The sequence below is a fragment of the Equus caballus genome, chromosome 23, assembly GCF_041296265.1.
Source record: "Equus caballus isolate H_3958 breed thoroughbred chromosome 23, TB-T2T, whole genome shotgun sequence".
NCBI lineage: Eukaryota > Metazoa > Chordata > Mammalia > Perissodactyla > Equidae > Equus > Equus caballus.
In genome coordinates this window covers 14,027,434-14,039,795 of record NC_091706.1, presented here as the reverse complement: position 1 = coordinate 14,039,795, position 12,362 = coordinate 14,027,434, and the positions used below count along the sequence as shown (strand labels likewise).

Below are 12,362 nucleotides of genomic sequence, written 5' to 3'. Positions count from 1 at the left end.
CAGGTTACATCACTAGTGTGGTCAGTGTTCATACAGTCCACAAGTACTTAACTTTGCCAGGCACTGGGGGTACAACGATGGACACCACGGGCCAGGTTCATCCTTAGGAAGCTTATGTTCTTCTAGAAAGACGGCTGATAAGAAAACGAACAACACAATTTCAGATAAGAGCTACGAAGGAGATACAGAGGGTGAAGTTGGGCTAGGTGTCCCTAGATAGAGTATTCAGGGAAGGCCACTCAGAGAAAGGGACATTTGAGCCAGAATCTAAGGATGAGAAGGAGCTGGGCATACAAAGCCAGGGAGCGAGGGCTGGTTTGCACACTGAGGGGGCAGCATGTGTGCAAAAGTACGAGCTCGCCATGTGCTAGTATAGGGTCAGCAAACTTTTTCTGTAAAGAAACCCATACGGTTTCTGTTGCAACTATTCAGCTTTGCTATTGTAGTGAGAAAGTTGCCATAGACCGTACTTAGAGAATACACGTACCTGTATTCCAGTAAAACTGTTCATGGACCCTGAAACTTGAATTACATAGAATTATCACACCTCAAGATAATTCTTGTTGTTGTTGTTCCTATTTAAAATTACTTAAAAACATACACACCTCTCCTAGCCGCGGGCTGATTTGGCCTGCCCCGTCTGGAGTTTGTTGACCCCTGCTCTGGCCTGCGGAGTTGAGGTCAGAGATGGGCAGGGGCTAGATCAAGGAGGGCCTTGAGGCTGAGGTGCACGTTTGGGATTTTATTTTAACAATGTGCGGTTGCCTTCCCTCCTTCCCAGGCCCTCTGAGGTCCTGGCATGTAGTTAGTTACACTGACAGCTTATCACACTGTGAAGTTCCCTTGAAATGTCATTCAGAACCAGAAAAGCAACAGGATTTTGGCCAACCAGGGTGTTTTCTAGAAACTTTATTAGTTAAGTGTGATTTATTGTGACACTGATTAGCAGGAATTTAGCTGAATAACCATCTGCCTTTATTTTAAGTGACAGAACATTTCATGGGAGAAAGAATTGTTATTTGGTGTAAAAAGTCTTGAGGATTCTGACTATTCTGGGTGCTTCTCCTTGACTAAACAAATAAGGATTGTCCCTCTCAATCGTTATCCGGGCTTTTAAATATGTAATAAATAGCAATCATTTGAAAGCTGTCTGAAGATACTGGCATGTGGCAGATTGTATATGGAGCGTCCCTGTGGGAAATGGCTCTGGAGAGGTTTTCCTGGCGAGGAGCAGTGTGGGTTCTGGCCCTGCTGCTCCTTGTTCAGGATGCTGCCAGGCCCTGGGATCATAGGGTTGAATTAGACGTCTGTGCAGAAAGACTGTAGCCCCAGGACAATGGGGATCTCTCCAGCACAGAGCAGGGAGTGCTCATGACGAGGAGGGGTGGGGTGGTATTCCCCCATATTTCCAAGACACATAGAAAGGCTCCCTCACTCTCGCTTGGACTGGTTGTTTCCTGACAGCATATGTGTGAAGGCACTTTGACGAGGTGAGCCTGCTGCTCTGTTTCTGCTGCAGTAGCGTTTCCAGAGCTCTTTAAGTGGCGTCTTCGGCTCTTTGGGCCCCGAATGGCCAGTGTGCATCAAAACTCTAGTTGGCAGAGCAGTGTATTCTTGATATGTCACCCAAAGCTCTCAGCAGTGTGAGGAGTCCATCCTGCGATGAGTCAGGGGCCTCCACTCAGTGGCTGCTTCAGCTTTCTTGCTGTTGTTCCCATTGTCCCTTCCCTCCCTTCTCAGTGTGTGGGTTGGCTGGCGCAATCCCACTGGGAAGTTTACTGTTAATTATTCTCTTTAGTAGCTCAGTATTTTTAGTAGTTGTGTTGCTCCTGTGTTTCGGTTGTGTTCACAGAACGTCTGGTGTGTTGGTCGGGGTTTCTGAGCAAAGCATGGCACCTAGTCTGCTGTTGCCTGCTGGCTGGCTGCACGTCAGGGTAGCACCGTTCCCCTGTCCTCCGTGCCTGCACCACTGGTGCTGTGAATGCACAGGTCTGTTCTCAGGGAAGGGATGCCAAGTGTTCAGGATCTGAAAGGCAAAGTGCACGAGGACAAATCTAAGAAGAAGCTGGGAGAGTAAAGCGCGTCATCGCAGCCATTTCATGCCTTGCCTGCCCACTCTCATTGCACCTATCTGAAAAGTGGGCACTGATGGGGGACATTTATATTCCTCAGCCTGGAAAATAAAGCTAACTACGAGAGTCAACCATCTTCTATATCCTGAATCAAAGAAACTACTAACCATGTGCCAGCACGGAAAATAAGCTGAAGAAAAACTAAGTTCGTGGAAATATGTTGTCTACGGTTTTTGAGCACATTAGCTCAAATAAAGAACCAAGAGAGTATAAAAATATATTGGATAACTCATTCTTGCAACAAAAGATACTTTCTAAGATCTTTTTTTACTCTTTTTAAAATAATTAATTTCCTCCCCTCCCTAGTGGGTCTCTTAAGCTATAAAAATAGTTGCCCCATGGTAGTGAGGCAAGGATCCATGAACTTGGCTCTGTGACCTCCTTCCCCAAGAACCCCACAACTGACCTTGAAGCAGCGTTATTTCTACAGACTACAGTTGAGCACTTCAAAGTTGGGGTCGCACCTCAGGTGAATTTTGGGAACACGCAGAAACAGCAGCTCCCTGTCTCGTCTGACTTGGATGGGAGTGATGGGCAGCAGTCAGAAAGGTTCCCTCGGTGGCATGCTCTGCTCTGAAAGAGTAAGTGGGTTGAGCCAGATCAGTTCGTGCCCTCACTGTACTTAGGCAGGACTGTTGGTTTAAAGGAAGAGGCTTCCTGGGTTAGACTGGAGTGGGAGGGTGTGGGCGTCGTGTCTCTGTCATCCCCTTGGCACCACCTCTGCCTTCTCCCTTCAGGAGTACTGCCCTCATGGCTGGCCCCACGTGAAGAGAAGGATGAGCAGCTCTCCATGTCTTGATCTCATCTAAACGCCCAGGCTCAGCCTGGTCTCAGCCAAGCCATTGACTTAGCAACAAGCTGGAGTTGGGTTCCAGGCCTCAAATAGCTGGTGGCCACAGACAAGTCACCCACCCTTCTGGGGCCCCATTTTCCTTGTCTGCACAGCAGTGCCTGGACTAGACTGCTGGCTTTTGGCTACTTTGACCACAAACTGGTAAAAAGAGCTTTATGAAACTGTCTTTACTCTTATATTTTCTATGATTTCCTATTTCATTTTCTTTAAAAATGTGCTTGCAGTAAATTGATTTTATGACCCACTGGTGGATCCCAGTCCTCAGTTTGAAAAATGCTGGACTGGACAATGTCAAGGTCCTCACCAGCTCTCCTGCTTCCTCCCTGCGGATTCTCACCGAGGTTCCTGTGCCTCCCATCTCCTCAGGGATAAAGTGGAGCCATAAACCCCTTCTTTACAGGTTAACAACATGACGCGAGAGAACATCTGTCAGCATCAGTGGCTTTAACATAATTTCATGTAAGATTCAGCATCTCTCATTTGGTGGGAAATGGTCAAGTTTTGTTATTTAGCTGAAAAAAGCTTTATATTATCTCTTTTAATCTGTCAGGAATGGCACAGAGAAAAGAAATGTAAGCTACCCAGTTACTGGGAGTCCCTAAGCATCCGGTCACAGAATTCTTGATCCTGGGGCTTGGTGAGTTTTTCCAGAGGGTGGGGAGGAACATTTGCTCTAAATTAAAGTCTCTCAGCCCTAGCACTGCTGACATTTTGGACAGGATGATTCTCTGGTGTGGAGGCTGTCCTGTGTGTTGTAGGATGGTGAGCGTCCTTGGCCTATACCCACAAGATGCTGGCAGCAACCCCCACCCCACCCCCAGTTTTGGTAATCAAAAAATGTCTCCAGACATTGGCAAGTGTCTCCTGAGGGCGAGATCACCCTGGTTAAGAGCCATTGCTCTAAAGCAGCAACTGATTCACAGCAGGCCATTTTTTTCATGTCATCTAATAAAGTCCCTGGGAGTTGGTTACAACACAGAATGGAGCAGCTACAACAATGGTTGACAGCCTTTAGGGGCCACCCGGAGCCATCTCTTTTACTCTCCCAAGGCTCCAAGGAATGTAACCTTGAGAAAGGTAGAAACAAAATCTTTCACAGGAAAGAAAAAGAAGAAATTGCAAGTTCAAATTGTGGTTGTGAGTAAAATCTAAGGAAACAGATTAGTGAGGACGGACAAACCTGTTTTACCACTAGTGCACAGAGAAAACCATGCCAGCATCTGTCTCCATTCTACTCCGAAAGGACACTTTCAAGGTTGATTGCAGAAGGAAAAACATCCAACCTTGCAGGCCTTTTCCCACATCATTGCGTTTCCTCTGGCTCTGCTGAAGAGCCCTTGAAAAACCATGTAAAACGGCCACCTCCCATGGTGGGTTTTACGTTCGCAGGGAGGGTATGGATATTAATACATTGTTAGTAAGAGAACTTATGGTTTGCTTGAAAAGAAAACACCGCAGCATTTATTTGAAATCCAGAGGTGGAAGGTGTGATTCCAGGAACACAATGGGCTGACAGTTCTGAAGCTCATTTCTGAATTCCATTTGGGCCAGATGCGTCGTTCCAGTGAATGGAGAGCATTTCATGGTGAACAAACCTCTAGAGAAGCCTATGGGAAGGGCAGAGAACAAGGATTTAGCCAGGTGTCATTTCTCTAAATTCCAAAATTGATCAGCGGCTGTGGTTCTGCCCGTCGCCTCCAATGCTCCTTCTGTTCAGGGGACAGTCTTCGGCAGAGCATTCGGGAGTCTGTGCCCTGCCACGCAGAACTCCTTGTCCCCCTTTTCTCCCCTGGTGGCTTTTCCATAGTATTCTGGTTACTATAAAGAAATGCAACCTTTCTATTTTGCTGTCCTCATAGGACAGTTTAGAGGAGAGGTTAGATGTCCCCTCTTTGGGCTCTGTTGCCACTTCAGGATGCTCCGCAGTTGCTCTTCATTAAAATGCAGAGCACTGCACTTGGGGCTCCTTCCTCTTTGGTGCGCCTCAGTGCAGAATCTCAGTAACATAAAGGCAAGAACTGTGGCCTTGTTGACGTTAGGTCCCATAATCACGAAGTGTGAGGACAGCCTTGCGTGGCTGGCACCAAGGCCCCTGCACTGACCACAGGACTGTGCGAGGACGCTGAGACCCAAGCAGAGGAACAGTGCCAGAGCTCCGGCCTCATCTCAGTGATGCTCCAGGCCCTGCAGGCGCCTCTTCATCACCTCCATCCCTCCTGGAGGCTGCCCTGGGTGCACACGTATGGGGCCCCAGCCATCCACCTGCATTGTCAGGAGGCACCATCGTGGAACAGAGTTCCAGGGGCAGATTTTCAGGTTGAACATAAAAAATAGACCATTGTGAAGAGTCAGAATGATGTGTGGCCAAAGCAAAGTGGTTTTCCAGGGTAAGACATGAGGGGCCAGATCGCACGGGAGCTTCTAGAAAAGCAAGTTGACACCTGCCATACCCAGCATTGGGCCATTTGTCAAAATTTCTTCACAGGGATAAGGGGTCTGGCTCATTGGCCCTGTGTTGTGGTCAAGCTTAGGCTGCAAATTGGGTCAAATGCTGATGAATCTGAACTTTAGGGTGTTACAGTATATAAATAGTGACTTTGTATCCATTTTTTAGAGAGCCAAGACAGTGATTGTGAGGTGCGTACGTGTCCCTTTGACACAGCATTGTAATTCCTTTCCTAGAATTTTGACAGCTGGGTGGGATATGGATTCAAAAAAAAGGGCTGAGGTAATTTTCTTGAGTTGCTTTAGACATACCTGTTTTTTTAAACCACCTGTCTTTTATGATGTGGGAAAGAACAGAGCTCTTATATAATTCTTTAGTTATATTTGTGCATTTTTTTCTTTGTTGTATTTGGTTTATCAAACATGTAATTAATGTTTTAGAACATTCTTTCAAAGTCAGGAGGATATCACTAGGCATTTCTTTCTTGGAGTTTTCTTTCTTTGTTAGTCAATTCAGTGCCCCTAGAACTTTTCTGTGGAAACCATGCAACAAATCAAGTCTCCCCTGCTGGACTGTGATAAACGGATTTTTCAAAAACTGATCTATAAAGAATGAAGGTAAAGGAATAAATGAGCCACTGATGGCATAATATGCCTAATTTTCTTAAAGGACCTTTTAAATAAATAACTATAATCAATTCATAATATTTAACATTTATCTGTAAATAAGAAAGAAAAGAACGTTTAATCGGCATGCTCTCAGCTGCAGTTCCAGCCGGACTTTATCAGGAAAGCCCCTGGCCGCTCACTGTGCTTTGTTTGCTGCTTCCAGTCCTGTTAGCAGCAGGCTCTAGTGTATAGACGTTTCAGGGGCGTTATCGACTCTTGCTGTCTGTGTCCCCCCAGGCGGTACACATTTTCTCAGAAAGACGCAGACACGTGCACATTTTCTGGGCTTATAAATAGCATTGCCCTGATGCTCCTCTTTCGGTATGGACCAAAACCTAGCTGCGTCTTATGTTCATTTGGTCCTTACAGGTCTCAAGAGTGAAATCGATGTGTGCGGTTTTATTGGTGCTTCTGGGTTCTTTATACTTCCCTCGGTGGTTTACATATGAAAATATGTGTGTGTTAGATTTCCGTGCTAAAATCCACACTGAGACAGCAGGCAGTTGTCTGTGAACACTGCCATTTTGTCTCACTTTCACATGTAAAGTGTGCGTTACATGCCCTAACATGGAGGGCTTGTTTTGCCTAAAAGCTCACATTGCTTTTCTTCCCTCCATTGTCTTTCCTGGACCCCCTTCTTTGCCCTCTAGTTCCACGGCACACCACGATTGGAGAGTCGTGGCCTCCCAGCTGTGGACCCACCTGTTGCAGATAGAACAGGAGCCCTGCAGGGGGCAGTGCTCTGTGGATCCCACACGATTTCCTGCAGCTCATGCCTCATGCCTCTGAATGTTTGTGTTGATACATGATAGCAAAGAGAAGACAATTCTATTGGATTTCAAATTATTTAAAACTGAAAGGCCCCTCATTTATGTGCAAATGATGGTATTGTGTGTGTATGTCAGAGTATGAAATTTATTTAAAGATCAACTGAACTTTATAGGGCCGCACTAAAATGATTTCTCGAGCTACTCGGTCTGTGTGCTGCTTCCATGTGCCCGCCGCCTGTGGGTAGCAGCAGGTACCCAGGCTGAGCACAGGGAGTCTGCAGGCAGTGGAGGAGCAGCCAGCCAGAAAGCAGCAGCCCAGAGCCGGCCCCGCTGTTAAGACACCAGGTAGTTTTCTCAGGATTGCACTGCGTAGAATAGTACCTTTTGCTGAAAGAACCTTCCCCAACTTGATGTTTGGGTTGTTTTTAATAACAGCTTTTTGAGAAACAATTCTTAATATACCATACAATTCACCCATTTAAAGTGTACAATTCAGTGGTTTTTATTCACAACTTTTATCCTCAGTACCCAATACTTATTTTTTTGAGCATGACTTTTCCTGGCTCTCTAGGTATTCTGGAATAGCAGCTCCTAGTATCTGACATGACAGGGTGGTTCGAGTGACCATGGTGGTAGGGAAACCCCTTCAGGAGACAGCAAGCCTTTCCCGCAGACTTGGTGAGGCCCTCCAGAGTTGAGCCTGCCCCAAGGAAAGCAGGAGAAGGCACGGGCAGAGGGATCCTATGGTCTGAGCTTATCAGCGGAGGTGACCCATGGTCACAGTCTCTGCCAAAAGTGAAAGTCCTTTTTTCAGCAAAAGCCATGTGTCACAAGTTAAGGAAATGAAGAAAGAAGGTGGAGTGTTTTATTTCCTAATCATAGAATTACGTATTGGAATGCATTGCCTTTTGGCACACATCTTTGCTAGAAAAGGACGGCAGACCGTGCTACATTTCAGGTGGAGCCAGCCTGGGCTCCCCAGTTCTACTTTTTGGAGCCAGCTGCCTTTGGTAGCATTAGTGTCATTAAATAAAATAGTATATCCATAGGAAAGGGGGAAGCCTGGAATCTGCCCGAGAGCACATCCGTGAGTGAGGCCACCTCCTGGGTGATGCCTGGCGTTTGTCCTCACGTTTGATCCTCACTGCCGCTCTCCGTGTGAGTCAAGTGTATGATCCCAGCAGGGGTTCTAGGCCATCCCTGTTTCGCACATTGCCGCAGCTCTTGCTGTAACCAGTCATAACCAGTTAACATAAGACGAGAGCTTGAGGGACTGACTCGAGCAAGGCTAATAAGAGCCCTCGAAAGAGAGCTAGGAGCCTCCGACACCTCATTTGCTGTCTTCGCCCCAGGCCGAGGGATTTACTCGCCTGGCTTTGTGGTGGCAAATAGGGTAAATTTAATTCCCCTTAGTTTAAAAAAATAAAGTTAAGATTGCAGCCCTTTCAGAGTAAGGAGCAGCAAAGGTGAGAGAGAAAAGGAGAAGTGCTGGAATCGAAATACAAAAGTTGGAAGTCTCTGTGTGACAGCCAGGCAGCTGGCTGTTAGCCTGTCTTTTCTCGTGAGAACGAGCAGATCTGACATGCTGGACCACTGTAGGTGCCTGTAACCGAAATCCTTGTTGGCAGTGCTGTCTGTCGCGGAGCTGCTCTGCGAAGGCCTTCCTGCTCCTGGCCTGCTGGGCAGCATCCCTCACCAGCAGGAAACCCACTTTAGAGAAAGTTAAATCTAATCGAAGAACACAAATTGAAAAAGCAGATTTGTTTATTGCGGTGTTAGGCTTATTAACTCACAGAAGCCATGAGCCTTGCTCTTTCTATTTAAAGATGTAAAATGGAACTCTAAATGAGGTTTAATGGGCTTCCCAGATCACGTTCCCTGGACAGATTTTTTTCCCTTCGACAGTAAATTTTGAAATCAAAAGGACTGAAGAGAAAGGGGAGTGCTTCCTGTCATAAATAGGATGGGTGGCATTCTTCAAAGCATTTTATAGCTTCCAACTGTGTATTATAATTTCAAAGTAGCTGAAAAGCATTCTGAGTTTTTAAAAGTGGTACATTCATTCAGAAACGTTTATCAAGCGCTTACTATGTGTCAGGCATTGAGATAGGGACCCGAGATGGCCCAAAGGCACTAGGCCCCTCTTGTTACCAAGCTTGCGTTTTAGTGTAAATGAGATACGTAAACAAGCAGACAGGGAAGTGTGATGGTTTCGGGGAGCATGATGAGCAGGAGAGGATGTAAGATACTTGTCTGAGAGAGTGACCCGTGGGGGCCAGGGCTGGTGAACTCCGGGAGGGGAGAGGTCAGGAATGTGGACATACCAGATCATCTGAGCAAATGAGGGTGTGCCAGATGGGGCAGGGCCCAAACTGTGCCATCTCTGTCACAGCCGATGTCTTTGTCCCCTCTGTCTGTTGGCCCCTCATTGCCTTCTTGTTAAAAAGCTAAAGGCTATTAACACACTCTGGGACTGTTTGGGACACACGGGAGACTGACTTTCTGGTGTCATCAGAGGATTGAAAGACTAATCTCTCTCTCTCTCTCTGTCTCTCCCTCTCCCTCTCTCTCTCTCTCCCCCTATCTCTCTCTCTCTCTCCCTCTCTCTCTCTCTCTCTCTCTCCCTTTCTCTCCGTCTCTCTCTCTTTCTCTCCCTCTCTCTCTCTCTCTCTCTATCTCTAGTGTGTGTATGAGGAAGATTGTCCCTGAGCTGATGTCTGTAGCAGTCTTCCTGTGCTTTACGTATGGGATGCCACCACAGCATGGCTTGATGAGGTGCATGCAGTTCCACGCCTGGAATGCTAACCCAGGGTCACAGAGGCAGAGCATGTGAGTTTAACCACTGTGCCACCAGGCCAGCCCCAATAGAGCTGTAGTATGTTAACAGAAGGGGACAGACACGCTGTAGTCATTTTTAAATGTGAAAGTATGTGGGTCACACAAAGCTAGTAAATCCAATAGTGGCAAGTGGAGAAAAGGAAAAACACAAAATAATATGTCTATATTGATTGCTGCTCTTGTAAAGATCATAAGTGAATGGCTAGAATTTCTTGTTCATTGGGTTCTTAATTTGTCTAGAGTTACCTGTTTATAATTTTTAAACATTTAAAAATAAAGCAAGGGGCCGGCCTGTGGCGTAGTGGTTAAGTTTGGTACACTCCACTTCAGCAGCCAGGGTCTGTGGGTTCAGATCCCAGGTGTGGACCTACACCACTCGTCAGCAGCCATGCTGTGGCGGTGACCCACGTACAAAATAGAGGAAGATTGGTACAGATGTTAGCTCAGGGCAATCTTCCCAGCAAAAAGAGGAAAGTCGGCAACAGATGTTAGCTCAGGGTCAATCTTCCTCACCAAATAATAGCAATAAAACAAGAGAAGCAGCTACCTATAGGAGCCATAAGTGTTTTTCAAGCGTGGTGGTGAATATGCAGCAAACCGAACCCTGGCTCCAGGATTGCAGTGACGGAAACAACATGGTTGACTTCCTGTCTCTTGACGTAACTGTCTGATGTGCTTTGTTGATGGCATGGAGGCTACCAGAACCAAGCCGGGGCGTATCAGCTAAGTTATTAGAACTCACATATTGTCCTAGGCCTGCAGTGTTCCCTCCTCAGCCTCTGGTTCCATGCATTCTTCGGGCACAGGGCCTCTTTGCTAATGCACTGGTTTTCAGACTCCACCTCCAAGGAGCCCAAGGCCCCACACAGGAGTTTACTGTTTAATTTTAAGGTGTTTCCTACCTGATGTGAACATTTAAACTGCTTGAAGAACCCATTTGTATTCTTCTCTTTAATCTGTCTTTATATACTGAGGTTCCAGGTTATATTTTTATTCAAACTTGGAAGATTTATGCTTAAGAAAAGCTTCAAAACCACTTTGGAAAATTAGTCTATTAGATAATAAGCAGGCTATGGGGAAGCATTTCTATGTAAGAATTTTTATTTCTTTGAAATGGCTTCATGGAAAGTAAAGTTGTTAAAACTTGAGATAAAAGCTATGAGTGAGCATTGAGAATTGTCCCGTCTTAGTAAACTGGGAGCTGGGGTGTGGTGAGGCGTGGCCCCGTCCTCTGTGGCTCACAGAGGGGGGCGTCTCGTCAGCGTGGAGAGCCGGCGCCAGCTGGTTTGGGGGCTCACTCTTCCTGAAGGCTGCGCTTCCTCAGGCTCCGATCACCCACACGTATGGCACTTGTGCTGGGCCCGTAGGCCAGAGACATGCTCTGTTTCAGGAGGAGCGCCAGAGCACGTTTGCTGGTGCAGAAGGAACGTAATCTGTAGAGAAAGGAGCAGGACTGGCAGGCGCCGCATTCAAGAACACCCTAGACATCCTGGCAGGACCAGGCTGAAGCTGGCCCTGGCCTGCTCACAAGGGCCAACCACGTGCTCCCCCCCGGCTCTGTGTTCTGTGGCGTCATGCTGGTAGGTTTTAGGGGCTCACGCGGCTGCCTCTGCCTCCCTCCAGGAGCCTGGGGCCTGGGCTTCTGCTCTGGAGCAGGGTCAGCAGATACAGCCAGGCTCTCCAGCCCACAGTCTGTGTGTAAATGAAGTTTCATCTGAAGACAGCCTCACCCACTCTTTGACCTGTTGCCTAGGGCTGCATTTGTGATATAATGGCAGATGAGCCAAAAAGCCAAAAATGCTCACTTTCTGGCCCTTGACAGAAAAAATTTGCCAATCCTGTTTTAGAGTTTAGTGGGAAACTGGTTCTGGATGCATTAAATTCTCAGGTTGAGAAGAGATTGGGGTGGCGAGTGGGGTTGTCTGCTAAAGGCAGCTTTTCTCTTCTGTTTCCAGTAGAGAACAATTAAATGAGAGGGAGCCTCAGTGTGTTCTAGTAAAGTGCCGGTTACCTCTCAGAGAGGCCCGTGGGATCATGGGACTTGTCTCCGGAATCTGAGCCGTGGTTTAGGAATATAAATGACCCTGCAAGGCAGGTATCGTCTCTTGAGCACTGCTGGGAATCAGAGGAGCAGGCTTCCTTCACCCTGTCCTAGATTTCTGAGCCAGAAGTAGTTCAGTTCAGCCCAGCCAGGCCTTTTGGGTAGTGATAATTTTCTTGAAAAGGCAGAAATGCCATGCGACTGGGGCTGATGCCAGGGTAAGCCTGAACCCTCTGTCTTCACACATGGTCTGGAAAATCCCCAGATGCCTGGCCCCTGGGTGTACTTCCCACGGGCATGAGAAGTGCCAACTGCCCGGGCCTCCAGGCCCCTCCCCGCGGGGTCCCTGCTTGTTGAGTATCTCAGACTCAGCCCCACCTCCCACTGGCAGGCTCTGAGTCCAGACGCAGGACAGGGCCTCGCTCTTCCTCCTGGGCTGTGGTGTCCCATCCAGCCCTCCCTCCTTTTTGCCCCATGGGCCCAGGCCCAGTCCTGTGAGGGCTCTCCCGCCACACGCCAGTCTGCCTCACACACTGTCCCGGCCACCCTCTCGGTGAGCCGCAGCATCTGACGAGCACTCTGCTGCATCCTCTCACCAGTTAACAAACGCTTCC

At 47.5% G+C, this 12,362-nt stretch overlaps 1 protein-coding gene across 27 annotated transcripts in view; it reads left to right on the top strand.

The window, feature by feature from the left end:
- AOPEP (aminopeptidase O (putative)) overlaps nt 1–12,362 on the top strand; it is a 377,169-nt gene that overhangs the window by 311,396 nt on the left and 53,411 nt on the right. The window contains exon 15 of one of the 27 annotated variants that reach the window (XR_011431758.1): nt 9,552–9,698. The exons of 25 other annotated variants lie outside the window; for them this stretch is intronic. Coding sequence is in view for 1 of the 2 variants with exons in the window: in XM_023627660.2 (XP_023483428.1) it covers nt 2,173–2,184 (12 nt within the window). In the remaining variant the exon portion in view is untranslated. Of the gene's footprint in view, nt 1–2,172; nt 2,379–9,551; nt 9,699–12,362 lie in introns of those variants that run through there. One more of the 27 variants, XM_023627660.2, reaches the window with a different exon arrangement.